The sequence below is a fragment of the Myxine glutinosa genome, chromosome 3 (assembly GCF_964187855.1).
Source record: "Myxine glutinosa chromosome 3, kmMyxGlut1.1, whole genome shotgun sequence".
In the NCBI taxonomy this organism is placed as follows: domain Eukaryota; kingdom Metazoa; phylum Chordata; class Myxini; order Myxiniformes; family Myxinidae; genus Myxine; species Myxine glutinosa.
This window is the reverse complement of record NC_136263.1, coordinates 52,465,105-52,487,623: the sequence shown is the minus strand read 5'-3', so window position 1 is coordinate 52,487,623 and position 22,519 is coordinate 52,465,105. Positions and strand designations below refer to the sequence as shown.

Sequence of the window (22,519 nt, the reverse complement as noted above, 5' to 3'; positions counted from 1 at the left end):
AAGTGGTGGGCTACTCCAGCATGTAGGAGGATCAGAAACGTGGACTCCCACACTGCCACATCCTGCTGATACTTGCTCCCGCATGACGTTATTTTCCCGGGTGCCGCACAAACGGCTGCACCGATCGAGATTTAACGGATGTTTATATAAATCGTTTAAAAGAAAAAAAGCCTTCAATTTCTGATATTTAGCCTTTTCATTTGGGCCTCCCAATTGAAACCCTGCCCATAGGGCGGGTATCGTTGCTAGTTTCTTTAAAATTCCAAGTGATTCTTCACAATTGAGAGATAGAGCCAAAACAAAATATAGCATAGTATTTGAAAAAGATGTGGACGAGATATGACAAAACTAGGTGGATGAGTAGGTTAGGAGACAAGGACAAGCTGATTCGATTATTATGGGTTCAGGTCTGGGTCTAGATCCGGCCTATCAGTGGGATACAAAATATAAACTGTTCAGCCTGACATAGCTATGTGCTCTACAGAGTGCTGTTCTAGTTACGGTACCTCTGCCACTGAAGGGACGGAGGTTATGTTTTCACTCATGCCAGTCTGGCTTTCTTTTTTTGGTTTGTTTGTTTGTCTATTAGCAGGATATCTCAAAAAGTTGTGGACAGGTTGGGTGTGTGACAAATCGATTAGATTTTGGTGAAGATCTGAATCCGGATCCCAATATGAGTTTTAAATTTTAAAAAAGTGATTCTTCTGTCACCATTAATAGATTAGGATCAAAAACAATATATAGCACGATATTTCAAAAGGTTGTGGATGAGGTATGCCAAAACTAGGTGGATGAGTGTTTTAGGTGACAAGCCAATTAGAGTTTGGTTCAGGCCTGGATCCAGATCCGGCTTATTTAGCCTTGCGGAGGTATGCGCCCAACTGAGTGCCGTTCCAGTTTGTGTATGGCACATGAAAGACGAGGGCATGAAGGGAAGTCATTGAACCTTGCGCAAGTAACAAGGACATCAAGAACAAACAGTATCACCTAAGAGTTATCAAAGGTATGCCAACTGCAGTGAGAAGCAAAAGTGAAGCCGACGTTTTGGGCATTAGCCCTTCGTTGGAGCAAGGCAGAGGATTATCATTGGAACTGTCCTTCCACACAGACGGACACTAGACTTGACTATAATTCCACAATATGTCATGATTTGAACCATTGTGACGTCTATAATTATTAGGCAAGTGCTGAGATTGTATGGTGAAGGGGGCAGTTCATCGATATCTGTCTAAAATGCCCTGCCTAGTCCTCATCTCGTGTTTTGCTAGTTTTGGTGTTATCGTAATTTATGATAACTACAGTGCCCTGATTTAGTAAAATGAACATCCTTAATTGTAAGAAAATTTAATTTAAACAATCTGTGATTATGAGCACAGGAAATTTAACTACTTAATGTATATTAGTATCTGGCAGACGTGGTTCTGGATCTGGACGTTTGGCATGTGACGTCATATTCCTGCAGTCATTGTGTTCCATACTGCAAACTGCCTTGCTGGTGTTGTGGTAAGAGGGTTTCTTATATACCAGGAAGGCTTTTTGCAGTATGGAACACATTTACTGCAGTAAGATGATGACACATGACATCCATCCAGAACCACCTCCGCCTGGAAGAGACACAGTGGGATGCAGCTTCCTCCCTGGGCATCAGGAACTCCTGACGCGAAAGCCATTAAACACGTCTTGGAATGTATGGATCGGAAGCTGCAGAAAAGCTGACTCCTATCTAGTTTTAACCCCTGTGTGTTCATCTGTGAACAGGATATCTCAAAAGTTGTGGATGGATTCAGACAAAACTTGGTGGACAGGTTGGGTGTGTGACGAGGATGAATTGATTCCATTTTAGCGAAGATCTGGATCTGCACGGATCCAATAATTTATTTACGTGATTTTTCACCATTGAGTGAGTGATAGGGCTAAAAACGTTATATCGTACGATATTTCAAAAGGTTATGGACGGATTTGAACAAAACTTAGTGGACAGGTTGGGTGAATGACAAGGATGACTCGATTCGATTTTGGAGATCTGCATCCAGATCCGGGCTATCAGTGGGATACACATTACACAACGTAAACTGTTCAGCCTGGAGGAGGTACGCGCTCTACCGAGTGCCGCTCTAGTTTCTAAATGTTAGACATGGGTTAATGATTTAACATGCCATGGTTTTCATATGAAAGTGGAGCTTGGCTGAACATTTCTCTCACATATTGAATAGGTTGAAAACCCATGAAGATACCATATTGGGGTAAATAATTTAAAATCCCATATTGGGGGATGACAGCTGTATTTCCCCATCCACAATCCGTTACACTAAAGTGGTGTAAATCAGCCCGTAGCGCCAACTTTTTGACAAACTAAAACCAAATGAAGCATTTGTGGGATGCCCTTGTTTTGAAACAAGTTACTTCGGTTTGAAAACATTTGAAAACATGTTACTTCGGTTTTCCACATTCATGCATGGAGCCACGGTTGTGGTCGAGTAGAGGGCTGAGACTTAAATCCGCCATCAGTGGCATTCGGTCATTTATTAATACCAGCAACGGTACCCACCCTAAGGGCGGGGCTTCAATTGGGAGGCCCAAATGAAAAGGCAAAAATCAGAAATTGAAGGCTTTTTATTTTAAACGATTTATATAAACATCCGTTAAATCATATCACACGCAAATCATCAAAATCTAAACAGTATTTGTAGAATGTCAATAAAAGCCACAACACTGTTCATATCGGTAAATATTATTCCATCGTGTTTGGAAAAACTGGAAAATTGGAAAAATTTGAAATTGGAAAAAATTGGAAAAACAATATAGCCTATTTTACTCCAGGTCCAGGGGGTCCCAGGATTACCCACCCAAAATTTCATTGCGATCGGTTCAGCCGTTTTTGCGGTACCTTTGAACGGACGGACAGACGGACGGACATTTGGTGAATTATCGTAAGATGACAATAACATGAAGGTGGTTTGTTAAACATGCTTCTCTTAGTACAGCAGGTTTACTCAAATTTTTGAAGGTATTGTGCATTTTATGGTAAAAGCACCAAATTTGGCACAGATAATCTTAATAGGGTATACTTGTTCATTTAAGATCGGGACCCACCGTGTAGGTGACCTACTTCCGGTATAAATCCAAGATGGCGGACATCACCATAAAAAGTACAGAAATATCCATAATATATCATTATAAGGTACGTTAAACCAGAGCAAGTCCTTATTTTTGTATATTTAAAGGTCATGGATTATGAAAATAACACTTGCCACATCGAAAAATGTGATCTTCATATCCAAAATGGCGGATCCAATATGGCAGCCACCAAAAAATGTTGATATTTATAACCCACTTCAATCACAGACCCAGGATAAAAACATTGATGAAAAAATATTCAGGCTGTTCATTTTGTATGTTTTGGAAATGCTAATTATTGAAATAATACTTCCCAGCTCAAAAAATGTTATCTTCGGATTCAAAATGGCGGATCAAATATGGCTGCCAGCCAAACATATCGATAAATCTATGTTGCCTTTTCTTCCATAAACAGATTATCATATAGCAAGTTTAAGTATGGAAAGGTTTTACTTTGGTATATTTAAGGGTTGCATAAAGAATTGATACATATACAGATTGAGGAATGTTTGTTAAAAGCGAGACAATCAATCTCAGGGGCTGTTTCAATATGTGTCTAGTCCTGACAATCTCCTGAACAGGCACAGAGTGAAGTGCATTTCAGCATTGCCTTCAGACATCTGCAACGCCCACGGCATCCTTTCTTACAACCACAGTGTATCTGTTCATAGCATGACTTTGATGCTTCTGGGAGAGTGGTCCAGAGGGGCTGCCACTCAGTCAAGACCTTGGCCCATCCCCAGTCAGATGGGTTTGGCAACTGTGGATTGGAAGACAGACACATGCTCCAGCAATGACACTGGTAACGGGCACGCTTTATGTGCTGCTCCAATGCAGCCTGTGTTTGTGGAATGTTTTCCAGCGAATGAGATTTCTGGGCGAGCAGTTTCTTCCTGGCATCATTGACTCTACTGAGTTCACTTGTTCTGCAATACATGAGGACAAAAAACCGCTCTATCATTTCCATACACTTGTCATTGATAGCGTTCCCCATGTTCATTAGCTCCTCCAAGGAGCACCTCCAAGGTTCCGGTCAAACGTTAGGAGTATGTCACGACCCTTTGGGTGTGCTGTTTTTCACACAAAAGCAGGAATTGCTGTCAATAATCTGTTTTTCAGTCTTGTGCTGTGAATCCGGTTTTTCACACTAGCCCCTAGCTGTTTGAGTCTGTTTGTGTACATATTGTTATGAATTTGGTAATGCAACATCTAGAGCTAGGTAGATCTGAATAGGTAGGTATTCGGCTGTCGTGACAGGGACTCTACATGTAATAAGTTATTGATGTTCAGGCGGTTGTCGGGGTAAGATGTATGAGTGTGGATCTACCTGGAGATTCGAGTGTTAAATAGTGAGGGATTAAAGGTAACGCCCCTGTGAGTATCACCTAGTAATCAAACCTTTGTCCTTTATGGCACTGCAAACCACATAAACATTAGTTAGGTCCTTAGTGCAACATTAAATAATTCCCTTTCCCTGACATTGACTTCGTAATAAATGGGCACCACCAGGCCAAGAACACCGCCACAATACACCGCCACCGTTTACACCTCCAAGGCCTACAAACCTCGCCTGCGCACCTCAAAGGCCTACCAACCTCGCTGGCACGTGTTACACCAGGACCGCGGGGTCACGGACGGGAGATGTCAGGAGTCGCATGCCGCAGAGGGCGTGACCTGGGCGAGTTGGGAGGCTATGATTGGCTGAGGAGCGCGCCAATGTGACGTCATCGGCCACCAATATAGGCGACGGTCGGACGCCATTTCGGAGTTCGAGTGGAGTCCAGAGTTGAGAGGGTTGAGTCGCAGAGTTCGTTGTTACAGTTCCGTACCAGAGTTCGTGGCAGTTGGCACAGGACACGGTTCGTTGCACAGTTCGTCGGAGTTGGCACAGGACACGGTTCGTTGAACATTCGTGACCACAGCTCGTTGCAGTTGGCAGTTGGCACTTGGTTTTGGTTGCTTCGTGCAGCCCTGCGGTGGACCGTTGGAGCAAAGGAGCTCGTGGTGTGTGTGGGCCGTTGGACCGACGAGGCCTGGTGGCGCTTGGAGGCGGACGCAGAGGGCCGTGGAACTTGGGGCGAGGTGTGCGATCGGGCCGAAAGGAGCGGTGTTGGACGGCAGCCACAAAGACGACGAAAGACCAGATAAGCCCGAATCCGCGTACATTTTGAACGACGTGACGTGTTCTTTTCGTAATTAATCTCCCTCGTTTTGTGTTTGATATCAGTCGTGTGGGGACGTCCCGATTTAGTTATTAGTATTACCGGCGCGTGCTTTTTTCACTGTTATTACTTTTCAATAATAAATCCTTATATTATTTTCTGTACATATTTGAACGCAGTTTCCTGGGTGTTTCATTTTAATAGATAAGGCTGTGGAGCTCGTTGCGTCTGGCCTCCCGCGCGTTTAACTTTGTGTTGAGCTTGAATCCGCCATTGAGTTTTCGCCTCGGGAGTGTAAAGTCTCGCAATCGGTCATCCGTGTTACCCTACGGTGTTCACCAAGGGTAGTCACGCGACAAGTGGTGTCAGGAGTGGGATTTGAACCCGTCGGACAAATTTTTTTTGTCCGCGGCGAGACATCGACACGGTCGGACAAATTTTTTTGTCCGCGGGGCGACATCGACACGGTCGGGCGTACATTGCGCTCGACGTTCGAACGCAAAATTTTTATAGTCGAGGCGGAGAAATTTGATAATCAAGTGGGCAAACGGAGCGCGATATCGCGTCTTCGTCAAATTTAAATTGTGTTTCAGGAATTATTAAAATAAATACGCGCACGGGGAACGACCTTCCGAAAAGCGGATGTCGGAGGTCGACGAAATGGAGGTACGCAGCGAGGCCTCCGTCAGCGTCGGGAGTGAGCCGGAAATAGGGGAATTAGATGCAGAGGTGAGCCTTGGAACCTCCCTCGTCCCGAGCACCAACTTATCCCCCTCCCCCACCGGGGAGTCGGGAGCAGTAGGAACGGCCCCGACAACCGACCAGATGTTGGGTCAATTGCTTCGAAAAATGGAAGAGATGGAAAATAACATAAAAAAATATATGGGAGACATGATTCGGGGAATAAATGATAAAATTGAATCTGAAGAGGGGGAAGCTAGATTGGGAACAGGAGAGAGTACGGCCCATGCAGATGTGCATGTTGCTCACGAGCAGGGAATTGCACAGGGAATGGCAATTGAAGTAAATGGGGAGACCGCAGGTGCACAGATGGATGGGGAATGTCCACAGGTGGATGGGGAATGTGTACAGGTAGATGGGGAATGCCTGCAGGTAAACGTGGAGTGTCCACAGGTGAGCGGGGAAGGAAATTTGGAATGTGAGAGTTGTAATGGGGAATGTTTCCCACATTCTGGCCTGGTTGTTTATCGGGACCGTGTGGATGTCACAACACCCCAACCGGGGGATGAATTTGGAATTGTGCAGCACCAGGGCGGTGGTGCGGAGCAAGAGGGGGTAGAGTTTTTGGGGGTCCATGCGATAGAGCCGGACCGGGTATTTATTGAGGATGATTTGATCCAGCGGCTGGAGACCTGTGACAGTCCCATGGAGGTAGAGCTTGTTCAGGCCCAAAGGAGCCTGGGTGAAGAGGTGAGTTGGTCCAAGGAGGTGGTTGGAATGACCGAGGGGACGCTCACTGTACACTGCTATTTGGAAACAGAGGCTCCAAAATTGGACAACCAGTTGGGGGAGTGTGTTGGCTCCGGGCTGGATTTGGATCTTGGAGGATCGGGAGATAGAGCTTCTGGAGATTTGGTCCCTGTAGGGAATTTGGATCAATTGCAGGGAGGGGCAGAACAACCGGTGGTAGAGGTTGTTCCCTGCAGCTGCGGGTTGGCAATGGGAATGAAAATTTGTAAAATAAAATGTAAAATAAAATTACAATGGGAAATCGATTTGGAGCAGCCATGGTGGGGATTGGTCCCCGGGCTGCGGGATTTGGACATGGAGAGGTCATGGGTGATGGCCTCGGGCAAAAGTTGCCCCTTTCAAAATTTGGGTATGCCGGCCAGCTGGGGGGCTGTGATGGCGAGATTTGGACGTGGGGTCCAGCCTTGGGTGTCGAGGTACGACCTGGGTCCCACGGGGGGTCTGGTGGAGTGTGGCGTCCCTTGTCCGTCGGGGCGCCGTCCGAGCTGGTGGCTCGGGCCGGCAGGGTCACCGGACCCTGGTGGGGGTTAAGACCTCCAGGGAGGTCCGAGGTGGTTTCTCAAGCCTGGGATGGCAAATATTGAGGACCACTGGGGGGAGGTGTTGTGGGTCGCGCTTTGGTGGTGGCACCGCAGATGGCCAGCTTGGGCCTGATGTAGTGATCACCCGGGCATGCGACCTGACACCCTCTCCCTGAGACTTTGGGACAACTGGCATGTGATGACCTGCCATGCCGTGTTGGTCTATGGACGCGGGTCAAACCGAATGGACAGGGATGGAGATAGCCTGCCGGACAACCATTGGGGCATCTGTGGAACGTGATGGTGTGAGTGACCTTCCACAGATGCTCCGTTGTGATTTATGGACTCTCGGGTTGGGAAGAGAGCCATGGGGATGTGAATCGGGAGATGTGTAACGAGCCGAGCATATGGGCCATGCTCGGCTGGCATGTGTATGGCAAAGCATCCTTCTTTGGTGAGGTTAGTAAAATGTGACAAATGTTTGGCATGGGTAATCGGTGGGTTAGATGGAAATTTAAGGGTGGATTTTGAAATGCCATGGTGGACACTGTACAGTGACGCCATTATTGATCCAGGTGTGTAGACCAAAGTGTTGGAGGCTGTGATGAAATTAATAGGGTAGCAAGACACAGCTTTCAACTGGTGGCGGGGGCAACTGTGCTGATATTTGGGACGCGGGATGATGGGGATGTAGTTGTGTAGCCTGAGGGTCAACGTGGTGCTGTGCGTGTCCGAGGTGTGTGGACCATGTCTTCTGGGTGGGTCTCCTGGTGGAGCATGGCTGTTGACTGGACCTTGGTGTGGTCAAGTGTGGGTGAGCACTGGGGGGCTGCAGTTCTGTAGTCGGACTGGGGGATGATGGGGAGGTGCAGGGGACGTGGCTGTAGGGATGCCACGCACTGCGACCGTGCCCCCCAGGGCCGAGGTTGTGTGTGCGGTAGTGTGTGTTGTGGCAGCAAGTGCTCACCACATTGGCCAGCTGGGGCTGCTGCAGCTGTGTTCCTCGCAGGGGGGCCGAAGGATGGATGGTGGGTCGCACCCTTATGGACACTCATGGGCCATGTTGGCGTTTTGACTGCTCACCTTGTCCCGGTGACCCTTGCACGGTAGAGGTGCAGAGCTGTCGTGGCCACAGGTAGTTGTGTAGTGATGATCACCGTTGGATGCGGATCCACATACCTGCCAGTGTAGTGGGGACAAAAGAGAAATTTGGAAGGATTTGGTAGGCCCAATGTGAAATTTGGGGAATTGTATGGGTGGATTGCACTTTGAACCTGACCAACCTGCAACTACCTGCACTTGAGGTGAGTGTTTTGAGGAGTACTGTCCCAGGCTTCAGGATTTGCTTTGGGAAATTGGGGACATGTAATTTGGAGTTGGGAGGCGGGTGAGAGTGATGACATGGCCGGTGAGGGGATGGAATGGGAGCCACAGTGTCTTGTGGGTGGCGTATGTTTTTGTGTTGTGGTTAGGTGTTTTGATGTGGTCGTGAGAGTGGAACCTGGAGAGTGAGTGATGATTATTGGAGATAATGAGGGGCGATAAATTGTGCTTTTTGGAAATGTGCTAATGGAAATGTGTAAGGATTCAATGATTCGAACTGTGAATGGGATTTCACATTGGCAGGCCATGGCAAGCCTTGTAACACCTTTTACACCATCTATGAATTGTACTGAATTGTGCTGAGTTGTGTGGAGAATTGAATGGCAGCGGGGGAGGAAGTGTGTTTTGGGGACCATGGGTGGGGAAGGTGTGTGTGTCCGCAGGTACAGAGCAAGCTCTGAGGAGCGATGCCTGCGGGCCCCCCTCTGCGGCAATTACCCCTGGCAGCCGGTGGTAACTGGAAATTGGAGCTCGTCGGTGGAGGGTCTGGTTGGGCGCCGCGGGGTGAGGAAGTCCCCCGGTGACCCGTGTTGCTGCGCGAAAGCAGGAGGCAAAGGAGCCTGGTGTGTGTGGAGACCCTCACCGGCGAGGTAACGGCGGAAAGGGGCTGTTGGGCTGTCACGGGGCCAAGAGGTAAAAGGGGGGGGGGGGCAATGAACTTGTAAGTCGGTTGACTTGTTTTTGGGACTGCGGGCACCACAGCCTGATGTGCCCCCCACCATCTTTTTGTGCGGTACCTCCCCGCTGCCTAGTTGAGGAATGCACACACACGTGAATGACATCAATGCCATGGTCCTGCAGGGGGTGTATTGGGAATAAGTGCTTTGTTGATTTTTGCAATGCCTTGATGACCTATGGAATGAGAATGAGGGGTTAAGGGGTCTGTGTAGCATGAATGTGGGCGAAATCCACCGAGCCGTGTCACTCACCTGTAACATCTGGACAGGGCCCGAGGAAATTAAGGGGGATGCATTGGGGATGGCCCCGCAGGTAAGGTTGAGTCTTGTGGCATCCACCGGGGGACGCGGTCTGTAGACCGGGGTATGTACAAAGGTTAGAGTTTTGAGTTTTGGAAAGATGGTTAAGTTTTGTGGTTAAGTTAGTGTTGTGTGTTGTTGTTTCCTCCCTCCACAGGAACAACGAAGAAGATGTACATACTTGCATGATGGTTAAGGGGTTCAGCATGTTAAGGAAGTGTAGGTAGGTAGTCCGACTCACTTCCCACAGCCCTTCCTGATTTATTTCATAGGTTAATTAAGTGTGTGACAGTAAGTGTTAAGGCTGGAATGGTAGCCCTGCGGTGAACCTTGCAGGAGCTACGGTTCCAGGGGGGGGGCTGTGTTATGAATTTGGTAATGCAACATCTAGAGCTAGGTAGATCTGAATAGGTAGGTATTCGGCTGTCGTGACAGGGACTCTACATGTAATAAGTTATTGATGTTCAGGCGGTTGTCGGGGTAAGATGTATGAGTGTGGATCTACCTGGAGATTCGAGTGTTAAATAGTGAGGGATTAAAGGTAACGCCCCTGTGAGTATCACCTAGTAATCAAACCTTTGTCCTTTATGGCACTGCAAACCACATAAACATTAGTTAGGTCCTTAGTGCAACATTAAATAATTCCCTTTCCCTGACATTGACTTCGTAATAAATGGGCACCACCAGGCCAAGAACACCGCCACAATACACCGCCACCGTTTACACCTCCAAGGCCTACAAACCTCGCCTGCGCACCTCAAAGGCCTACCAACCTCGCTGGCACGTGTTACACCAGGACCGCGGGGTCACGGACGGGAGATGTCAGGAGTCGCATGCCGCAGAGGGCGTGACCTGGGCGAGTTGGGAGGCTATGATTGGCTGAGGAGCGCGCCAATGTGACGTCATCGGCCACCAATATAGGCGACGGTCGGACGCCATTTCGGAGTTCGAGTGGAGTCCAGAGTTGAGAGGGTTGAGTCGCAGAGTTCGTTGTTACAGTTCCGTACCAGAGTTCGTGGCAGTTGGCACAGGACACGGTTCGTTGCACAGTTCGTCGGAGTTGGCACAGGACACGGTTCGTTGAACATTCGTGACCACAGCTCGTTGCAGTTGGCAGTTGGCACTTGGTTTTGGTTGCTTCGTGCAGCCCTGCGGTGGACCGTTGGAGCAAAGGAGCTCGTGGTGTGTGTGGGCCGTTGGACCGACGAGGCCTGGTGGCGCTTGGAGGCGGACGCAGAGGGCCGTGGAACTTGGGGCGAGGTGTGCGATCGGGCCGAAAGGAGCGGTGTTGGACGGCAGCCACAAAGACGACGAAAGACCAGATAAGCCCGAATCCGCGTACATTTTGAACGACGTGACGTGTTCTTTTCGTAATTAATCTCCCTCGTTTTGTGTTTGATATCAGTCGTGTGGGGACGTCCCGATTTAGTTATTAGTATTACCGGCGCGTGCTTTTTTCACTGTTATTACTTTTCAATAATAAATCCTTATATTATTTTCTGTACATATTTGAACGCAGTTTCCTGGGTGTTTCATTTTAATAGATAAGGCTGTGGAGCTCGTTGCGTCTGGCCTCCCGCGCGTTTAACTTTGTGTTGAGCTTGAATCCGCCATTGAGTTTTCGCCTCGGGAGTGTAAAGTCTCGCAATCGGTCATCCGTGTTACCCTACGGTGTTCACCAAGGGTAGTCACGCGACAATATCTACCAGACTGGCTAACTCAAACACAGGAGCGATGTCTTCTTCCTTGCGGAATTCTTCAATGTATGCCACTAACTGTGCCAAGTCGATACCATGTTTTAATTTTATTTCACTTAATTTTAGCAAACAGGTTTTGTGCCATGCAGCCATGTTTGTTGCAAGTGTTGCTTCAATGCCGCTCCCATTATCAAGTCAATTGAGGTCAATATCCATGGATAAGCACCCGAGTTTCTAAAGTTATTTGAGATTAGTTGCTAAAGATTTGTAGCCAGTTCCAACAATAGTTTTTGTTGTAATCTTTGCGGGACACACTGGAGCATCCACAGTGTTTTTCTGGCACATTGCACACAGTTTCCAGTCGGTGGATGCAGTTGCCTTGGGTTGATTTGGCCTGCTTGAATGGGCAGGATCAATCAGCAGGAAACGCTTGGCCATGGTGGGAAGTGACTTTGTTAATCTATTCTACTGTGCTCTTCTCTATTCTACGCTACTCTACCTGTAAAACACAAAAACTATGTTAAAGTATCATACATAAGGAAGGTAATGACATCTAACGCAATAACAGTATTGCAATATATATATATATATACGGCTAACCCCCGCTCTCGCAGGGAAAAAGGCCTTAAAATGCCTGTTGTTGTGTTGTTGTGTGTATATATATATATATATATATATATATATATATATATATATATTTATATATATATATATATATATATATATATATATATATATATATATATATATATCAGTTATTATGCGATTTCATACCATCAGTGGTGAACCGCCATTAAGATATCCCATTCAGCTATCGCTGTACCTTAATGGGAGCGATAAGCACCGCCTGCCGCATGGTACATTATCTCTGGTATCCACTCATTATATGGAATCGCCTGGATGCGGCCGGGAGTAACTAATCTAAATATAATTTCAGTTCTCCAGCCTCTTAGCACACGTAATGACGTCACCGTCATGTACGAGAACTGAGCTAAGAGGCTGGAGAACTGAAATTATATATATACATATCCCTTGAATTCCCATCATAAAAAATCATAGAACAATTGAGATTTAGGCCTATTTTACACCACCCACATCTACCTGAAATGTTCAAAAAAATTAGAGGAAAATGGATTGCGCTGAAAAATATCTTTGAAATGTAAAATAGAGTTGTGACGGTATGTTCATATGTGATATAGAACATATGTTCTATTACATTGTGGTAGTTTTTTTTTTGCCTTCAAACACAAAAAATACACACATTTCAATAGGTTATTAACGGATCATAAGAATTTGACAATTTTGACTACTATGGCTTTCCATTACATACTTTTTAAACGTGGCATGACGTTGCATGACCTGACCCATTTTCACGACAGAGGAAATGCGGGCTGTCAAAATTAATTCCAAGTAATTGGATATCGGAGGGTACATTTGTAATTCAGATAGTGTATATAGTATGATATTTCATAGTTAATTATGAAAATAGGTGAAATTAAGCCGTCTGGTGTTTTACAAAATGCAAACAGACAATTGAGAATGAATGGAATCTCTGACTGCACGGCAAGTGCAGATATTTATCATCTGTCAGTCATATCACGATTCTAATACACATTTATAAATGGTTTATACTTACCAAAGTCAGCATCCTGTGAAATAATCCTACATTTACATTTTAAACATAGGCACACATCAATTTGTAAGTTTACAATCCGTGAACGGTATGGCGGCCCATTCTCGCAAATCAAAATTGCCGAATTTAAAATGGCCGCCAAGGTCAAATCACGTGACCTTCAAGATGGGTCCCGATCTGAAAATAAAGTTTCGGGTCTATAGAATCATTGTGCCAAATTTCTTGCTTTTACCATAAAGTGCACAATTCAATAACAAATCTGCTGTACTATCTACTTTCGTACATAGAAAGATGAGTCTCCCGAGGATTAAAGGCAGGGATTCATCATTTCCTTCATTGAAATAAAGGTTGCGGTTGAAATTGAACTTCAATAGGTTGTGATTACACTTTTGACAACACATTTGTTTGTGTGATTGAAACGTTTTGCCTCGGCCTCTTTCTCTCTTACTCTTCTCCTTTGCCATTCCCTCTCCGTCTCTCTCTCTCTATCTCTCTGCTTGATGGGGTACCGGTTGTCGAAGTTTGGCAAAATGTCACACAAAATATAGTGAGTTGCATCCGCAACTTTATAACAACAAGACAAGATGGATGGAATTATATTGAGAGTGTGCGTGGAGAGCGGCACGAAGTAGGACATTATCAAAATTCCAAATCACATTCATCGTAGGAATCACAGGCACGCTGGAATAGAAGCCGACCCTGGGTGGGATTGCCACTATTGCTTGAGATATAGAGAACGGCTTTTTATGTTCAGTGTAGAAAATCAAGTCGCATATCCTTGAAAGGTTACATGCGTGAACAACTCGGATCTGTCAATCTGCCGCTGTGGTTTGAGATCTTGGCAGACTGCAGGGATCATCAAACTAATTTACTGCAGCACATAGTTGTTTTCAATTTGACTGTTTCGGGAATTTCGGGAGGGAATTTCGCAACCTCTGTTTTCAATGATGGGAAAACTGGTACTGTTTAATTTAGGCTTTAGGGTATTTATTAGGATTTTCCCATGAGCCTCGCTCGTGCATGTAGAGAGAGAATAAAATACAATTACATGACATATTTGGGGAATGCTGGTGACATAGCATCTCAAAGAGTGTAGGTTCAAATCTACTGGTGTCAAAGATTTGGATTCTAATATTCTGGAACATTGTGGAACATTTTGGATTCCAGAACATTCAAAGATTCCGCAACATGAGCTGGTCTCAAGAGAATTGGCATGTGGTTATGAGATTATCAGTAAAACCCCATGTGATGCTGGACGGTCAATTGTGAGTGACTCCTCATTCCCCCAGGGCAACTCGTGACGGGCACGAATATGCTAACTATGAGAAGACAGAATCACTCCCCCAAAAACCTGATTCGAAAAAATAAATATCAACAATGGTAGTTCAGAATATGCTAGAGTTGCAGTTTGGCACAATTTGAACTTTTGATCCACAAACTGTATAATACCCTTATTGGGGGGTAAAGGGTCATGCACTTTGTTCCATAGGACCTATCTTGGTCTGCAACCATTTTTAACCCTATACTCGTCAGTCCTTTTCCTTTACTGAGCCTACGTTGGGAAAATAAAATGAATTAATTACTTCGCTATAAATCAATGAACAGTAAGTTCTAAAATCTAAATGAACGAGTTGCAAAGCGGTACAAAGGAAATTAAGCAGAGGTTGCTAAGGAAACTTACCCTACAACCTCAGGAGAACATATACTGCATGCTTGGGAAGTTTAAGAGCCAATTAGCCAGGAATCGTTTAAAAAAAAACCACCTTTAGAGGCCATTTTTCCCCGCAAGCGGGGGTTGGCCTTTTTCGGGGACCGTGGTTGTTGTTTTTTTTGGTCCCCTTTTTGAAGCAATGTTTTACGGCCGGATGCCCTTCCTGACGCCAACCCTTTTTGTCGCCTTTTTACGACAACCAGGGAATTACCAGTGAACTGGTACTCAATTAGCCGACCTCGGAAGGATGACAGGCTGAGTCAACCCCCTGGCGTTAATTCAGCAATTGACCGGGATTCGAACCCAGGATCCTAGGTATCCTAAGCCCTCACCCTAGCCGCTTGCCCAACACCAGGGCTTAGCCAGGAATCGTTTAATTGGCTCAAATTAAAATCCTTAGCTAGTTCCAGTCTTTTGGTGCATTGGTGACCCAGCCTTCATGCACTACCCTTTTTAATGTTGCTCTCCTGCTCTCTCTTTGCCACAGCAAAATGAGAGGGAGAAAGAGTGCGAGAAGGGGAAAGTGAGGGAGGGGGAAAGTGAGGGAGGGGAGTGAGGGAGTGGGAGAGGGAGGGGGTTGGGGGGGGGAAGACAGAGAGACTGTGAGCGCAAGAAAAGAATGACTTACACCTTACATGACCCGTTAACTGATATCATTGCAATCCACTCCATTCTCAGCCTCTCCCATTTAACCTCTCATTCCCTCCTGCTTATCTAATTTCCCTTTTTCAAAAAAATATTAATGGTTTTTGAATGCCTTGTGATCTATTAAGTCAGTTGACACATTTTACAGTCAATATGTGTATTAGGTGGGCAGATTGAGCACTAATTAGCAAATCAAGCAGCACAATGTTTTGTTTCCCCATTATAAGCATGTGTCATGTATGTCCCAGGTGTGTGTGTGCATGTTTGTGTGCGTCAGTAGAAAATGTACTGTTTGTAGTTGATTATCCCTCAAAGGGATCTGAATTACACGGGCCGATACCTCAAATGCTGCAATTTCAAGATGATGCAAGATGATGTATTACAAACATGTGACATTCTGCCAGATTAATGGGTCCTCAGCTTCATTATTTTCACACATAACTGCTGTGCTTTCAGATATAGTGCTGCAGAATTTAATATCAGCTACTGCAATTTGAACCATTGTCAATTAGAATGCTTAACCAACAGCTCGGCGCAAGTATTTGCCTTGTTCGTTCTGCCACTTGTGGAGATGAAACGAGCAGTCTATCAGATGAAGAATTCATTAACTGTGCTTGGGAAAGTAAATTGATATTCACCAAGTCTCTCCTTCTCCCACAGGTGTGCAGACACATTGAGGATGCTGACCTGGATGCCATCGGAGTTACATCTCTGCTGCATCGGAGAGCCATCCGTACCGCCGTGGCCCGTTTACGCACACAGGCCCTGGCCCGGCCAGGCCCAGACTATTGCACTTTAGAGGCAGGCCTTTCCTGGGATCCCGATTGGCTCGAGCCGACCTCGCTTTCCTGCTACGATTGGATGCCACAGGCACCACCGTTGCATCAAAATTGGACAATGCGAGCGACAACTACCTACCACCGTTGGCTAGGATCGGGTGTGAGTTCACCGGCATGGGATTGGTTGTCAGATCCGACAACTCCAAATTGGGACTGGGCACTACGTGCTATCCCTCCATCACACGGCTGCATAAGAGAAACCACAGCAACCACAAGAACGACGTTAGGGAAGGGGAACCACCGGCAGCAGAGCTCTTTGCTTTCAGCATGTGATTGGCCAAATCAGGACAGAATGCCAACCATGTCACTGGAGCATGATTGGTTCCCGACCACCAGCCCGACACGAGTGACCTACCCCCGACTTCGCCTCAAAATCATGTTGCGGGATAAACTTGCTCGAGATGGAATTCGTTTTGGAGGTTCTGCAAACAAGGTATACACCAATACAATCAATGTGTCTAATTGCCTACAGCCTGTTCAAACGACGGTTGCATTTTATGGGGAGAATGCGTTGCTCGGCCACATCAGCCTCTTTTGCTATATTGTTTACCTGTTCAGAACAGGTGTTGAAGAATTGATCAATTTGTGTCTTCTTTTCACCGATTTATCAATGGGGAGTTTTTTTGGGGGTTTAGCTCATATAACCTTTTGAGGTTTAGTATTCAGAGAGAGGTAGCTTAAATTTCTCAAAATCATGTAATAACGAACTTACATTGATACTGACAAAAAATGAAGTCAAATTCACTTTAAAGGCTCAAAAATCTCTTTTTGTGCCCACTAGTCAGGTTCACCATGTTCTTTCGTTCAAAATTTTTGGAGATTAGCAAAACTATACATTTTTGGAATATTCAGAGCATGAGGAATCCAAAAATTAATGTTGGCATTTGCGTAGACACCTTTGCGAAAATGACACTCAGGACAGTGATGAAGATCTGTAAAAGCAAATTCCTGAACGGTATAGACCTCGTAGATCCTGTGTATAGGACTTATAGTTCAATCTGATACTAACGAGGCTTCTTTCTTGCTTTATAAACCCATACCTATAACTACAAAGGACTTGCAATCATGTATTATGTAATACAGTTATATCACAAATATAAAGACAATGGTTTTCAATCACCTTTGTTGCTTTTCTATAATCCTGAGCACTATTTTGAGGCCTTTATTGGATTCCTTGACCCAGAAAACATAGGATTAGCATATTTAATTAAGTTTCTAGGTTGACGAGAAGCCGAGATCGCGCAAAATATGTATTTTATGGTGGCCATTTTGAAAATCCAAAATGGCGGCCTTGCAGGTGTCTGTGCAAATGCTAATATTTATTTTCGGATTCTCCATGCTCTGAAGATTCCAAAAATGTACAGGTTTGCTAATAGTCTGGAGGCACTTCCAGGAAATGTGACAGTAGGGGTACACTCATGTTACAAGCTGGCAACAAGACTTTTTGGGTTCCTAGAGGTCTGGGCTTTCAGAAAAACATTGTTGCCAGCTTGTAACATGAGTGTACCCCTACCACCTTTTCTAGGCCACTTTTGGGGATATGCCTCCAGACTATAATCCCCCAAAATTTTGAACGAAATTATATTTGTTAACATCGTGAACCTGACTACATGGAACTTTCATCTCCCAAGTCCTTTGCCATAGTACCAAGCACAAATGCCTGTTATTTAGCTGTCGGGATGGCCTCAGTTGACCTTTAAATATTGGCCCAAGAAGTCGTGTCGCTATTGCAGGGACCATCCGCTGTGCTAAGACTTTAACCCCCACTGTGATCTGAGCACACATCTTTCATGGTGCAAATGCTGGCAGGTGTGTCCCTACTCGCGCTGAAGTGCCCTCACACTTTTCAACAGATGGAATATTGAATACCTGAGATGTTTGGGTATTTAATTGAATTATGCTTATCGTTAAGCACAATTTTTAGCCTCGCTCGTTCCCGAAAGGAGAAAGAACGGGGACGAGAGAGGCTGTCAATAACTGTGTGTATGTTTGGCTGCTTGCGGATCTACTTTGTGGCAGAGCCCATTTCCCGCTTTGCATTGTTAATTGCTCAATGTTGTTAGCCTCGCTCATTCCCTAACCGACGAGGCAGGGAGGCTGTTGTGATTGGTCTCTATGTGAGTGTGTGAGTCCGTGTGCAGTTCTACATATACTGTCCTTTAATAATGCAGATCTATCTTAATATGGACTGTTCCATCTATCTTAATATTGTACCCCACGAGGCTCTGCAATGTTAAACGCTCAGTTTTCTTCGCCTTGTCCATTCCCAATTGGATGCGAGAGGTGAAATGTAATCGGTCCATGTGTTAGTGATTGAGTGTGTGTCCACATGCAGATCTAATTTCATACAGATTGTTCAATCACAGATCCATTGTAATCTATGTACATTTGTAAGATGCTGCATTGCTAAATGTTCTCTTGTTTGTTTGTGTCAATTATTTTTGACATTGTGGCCATGGCTGTTACTATAATTTTGTCGTCGGAGGCATTATGTTTTCGGGTGTCCGTCCGTCCGTCCGTGCGGACTACACCTCGTTTTTCTCAGCAACCATATGTCTGATTGAGACTAAACTTTCAGTGTAGGAGTGACACCCATGCAGAATGTTTTTATGATAATTGTGATGTCATAGGTCACGTGGTATGGCAGCCATCTTGGATTAAAAACAAATAATTAAAATTTTATTTATCAGAAACCGCTGAATGGAAAAATTTGAAACTTGGCACATTTGTAAGTACTCCCAATGGGGAACAAAAGCATGATAATGATGACATCATAGGTGAAGTGGTATACCAGCCAAAAATGTTTTAATCGAATTCCTTATCCTAAAAATCTGAAATTGCATGGACATGATCTATGACTCATTTGTATTTGGATATTAAATTTATGACCGTTCAGGTCACATGGTTTGGCAGCCATATTGGATTGAAGGAAAATATTAAATAATTAAATCTCTAAAACCACTTACTTTATCGATGCGAAATTCGACAAATATCATCTAACAGCACTGTTGCATATGGTTTGAAAATGATGATGTCATAGGTCACGTGGTTTGGCAGCCATCTTAGATAGAAAAACGAACCTTATCCGATCAACACAAAACTTCACAAACTTTATCCCCTACCCATACATATGCAGAGTGTACAGTTTTTTTTAAGGTCATATGTCATGTGGTATGGCAGCTATATTAGCTTGAAAGCCAATATATTTTTTTAATCCTTTTTTTTTTTGTATACAGAATCGAGGCTCATGTAAGAGCTAACACATATTGAAAATGAAAACATGGACAGACACATAAAACATACAATTAAGGGAGTGGGAGATGAGAGGGGGAGGGAGAGGGAAGCACACATGCACAACAACAGTAGAGAACAAGGACGTCGGTAGATCTGTGGAAGGGGGAGGGCTGGGGGAGGAGGGAGGGGTACACGGTATAAAGCAAATGAACACTACTAGGAATTTCATGAAAGAAGTTGGGGATTGAAAGAGGCAATTGAAAAATTGAAAGATTGAAAGAAACTTTTCTGAAACTGCTTCACCGATCTATGTGAAACCTGTCATGTCTGGTAAAAATGTAATACTTGAGAACAGCTGAAGGGATTTAAATCAAACTTGTTTATTTATAGGACAGTGAACGATGGCATCTACCCGTTGTGGGACTACGTGGAGGCATATTGGCGACACAGTCGCATTGCTCTAGTTTTCAATACCATAATGTGTTTTCAGAGTGCATTTGGCTTTCAGTGAAACAGACTACTGAGATTCAGGTGTAAAGCACGTGTGTTGGGACACTTAGCCATGTATAATTTTCCTTGTGGTTATTACTTCTATCACCAAAGTTATACGGGGATTGTGTTTTCACCCCTGACTATCATTTTCTTAGAGAAATCTAAGATTCACAAGTACTGTATAATTGGTTGGACTGGTCTGTTATTCTGTTTATCTATCAATTGCCTACAGGTTGCAATTTTATTTTGATATTCATGAACCTTAACCACCTGGTAGAGGCAGTGACAAGCTGGAAACCTATTGATTTTGAGATCAAAATTAATCTCTCTCTGAACCAAATATTTCTCTGTACCAAATACAAAATATCAAATGATACATCTCTGTATCTCTGTTCCCAAACCCATCTCTCTCTGTACCCACCTTACCCAGTCGTATCCAGCTGCTCCTGGAATCTGTGTCCTTCTCTCCTGACAAGGTGGCGAAGTTTCTGTCAAACCTCAACTCTGATTCTGCCACTGGACCAGACGGCATCAGCCCACGGGTGCTAAAATCCTGCTCTGCCGCTCTTTCACACCCTCTCTCTATTCTATTCACCCACTCTTTGGTTCAAAGTCATCTGCCATCATTTTTGGAAATCAGCAAACATTACCGCTTTACACAAAAAATGTGCAAAAACAGATCCTAGCAACTACAGACCAATCAGCCTGCTCCCAATTATCAGCAAAGTCATGGAATCCATCATTGCTTCAGATATGAAATCTTTCCTCTTCTCCAATGTCTTGATCTCTGATCATCAATTTGGTTTCAGACCAGGTCACTCTACTCTGGACATGCTGCTTTGCTGTCTCAATAATGGATGGAGGTCCTCAATGCCAAACAGGAAAGCAGAGCTGTCTCCCTTGACATATCATGTGCCTTCGATACAGTCCGGCACCCCGCCCTGCTCACCAAACTCTCCTATGGTATCCATGGAAATCTCCACGCATGGCTTGTGGACTTCCTCTCTGGTCGTAGTCAACGTGTTGCCCTGAATGGATTTCTCTCATCTCCCCTTTCTGTTCAGGCTGGAGTTCCCCATGGCAGTGTCCTGGGCCCTGTGCTTTTTCTGGTCTTCATCGATGATCTCTCCGGCGATCGACTTCCGGTCCCTCGAGCGACAGGGCTTGCTTCGATCTCTCCACGGCATCAAAGTTTGAGTGTTTTCCCGTTCGTTTCTTTGTCAAATTTCCGCTGCGTATTTTGTTGTGTATGTGTTATTGTGTGTTTCTATTTGGTTTTGGTTTTGTAGTTGTTGCAAATTTGTGTGTAATTAGTCGTTTCTTTGTTCGTGCCTCGTGCGCCTCGTGCGGCCTGGTGTCTCGTGCGGCCTCCTCGTCTCGACTTGTGCCCCGCCCCCTATATCTCGTTTTCTTTCACCTCTGCTCCTGCTTTCTCAAATCCACGTTCTCACTTAGAGACTTTTCCCAGATTGTTTTTCATGGTTTTGTTTAAATATTTATTTAAATATGTTTAAACCGCAGCCGTGATGCTGACGCGGCCCCCCCCCCCCCCACCCCCCAGAATTTCCATGTTTTGAACGTTTCCTAGTGTGTACCCTGGATAAGATTAGGTACGCCTTATCCCTGCGTGTCGTAAGAGGCGACTAAGAGGGTTGGCGTTAGGAAGGGCATCCGGCCATAAAAACATTGCCTCAAAATGAGAACCATGACAATTACAACTACATGTGGGCAGGGTACAGCCCAAAGTGGAGATCGGTTTCTGAGGTTTGGGACATGGAATGTAGGGACAATGACGGAGATCAGGAGAAGTGGTGGAAGTATTGGTCAGAAGAAGAGTGGACATATGTTGTGTGCAAGAGACGAGATGGAAGGGAAGTGGTGTAAGAATGGTGAAGGGTAGGCAGGGACAGAAATACAAGTTTGTGTGGCAAGGGTGCCTAGAGGGCGTGAATGGTGTTGGTGTCCTGTTTTCTGAGGAGTTTGTAGACAGTGTGGTGAGTGTGACTAGAGTGAGTGATAGGTTGATGATGGTGAAAATGATGATTGGAAAGCTCTTGGTGAACGTCATCTCGGGATATGCTCCGCAGGTTGGTCGAAGCGATGAAGAGAAGGACAAGTTCTGGTGTGCGATAGAGAAGCTGATGGAAAACGTGAAAGATGAGGTGGTTGTTGTGGTAGGAGGAGACCTAAATGGACATGTGGGAAGGAGTATGGATGGTTTTGACGGAGTTCATGGGGGTTACGGATATGATGTGAGAAATGGAGAAGGTGAAAGGATTTTGGAGTTTGCTGATGGAGCTGATTTGTTGATTTGTAATACTCAGTTCCAGAAAGAGGTTAATAAGCTTGTTACATACACGTCAGGTGGGTCGACGACAACCGTTGACTACCTGATGGTGCGTAGGCGAGATAGGGGGCACCTCCTGGACACAAAGGTGATCCCGGCGGAGGAGGCTGTTTCACAGCACCACTTGGTTGTCTGCGACGTAAGGGTGAAAGGTGCGAGGAGAGCTCGGCGGGTGAAGTACCAACCGAGAATGAAGGTGTGGAGGTTGAAAGAGGTGACAGTAAGGGAGGCATTAAAAGAGAGGCTGAGTAGGGTCGAGGATGATGTGGT

General features: G+C 45.2%; 1 protein-coding gene across 1 annotated transcript in view; it reads left to right on the top strand.

The window, feature by feature from the left end:
• Window positions 1–22,519, top strand: part of LOC137424239 (uncharacterized) — a 238,076-nt gene that overhangs the window by 14,130 nt on the left and 201,427 nt on the right. The window contains exon 2 of the mRNA XM_078773568.1: window positions 15,998–16,609. Coding sequence (XP_078629694.1) covers window positions 15,998–16,609 — 612 coding nt within the window. The remainder of the gene's footprint in view (window positions 1–15,997; window positions 16,610–22,519) is intronic.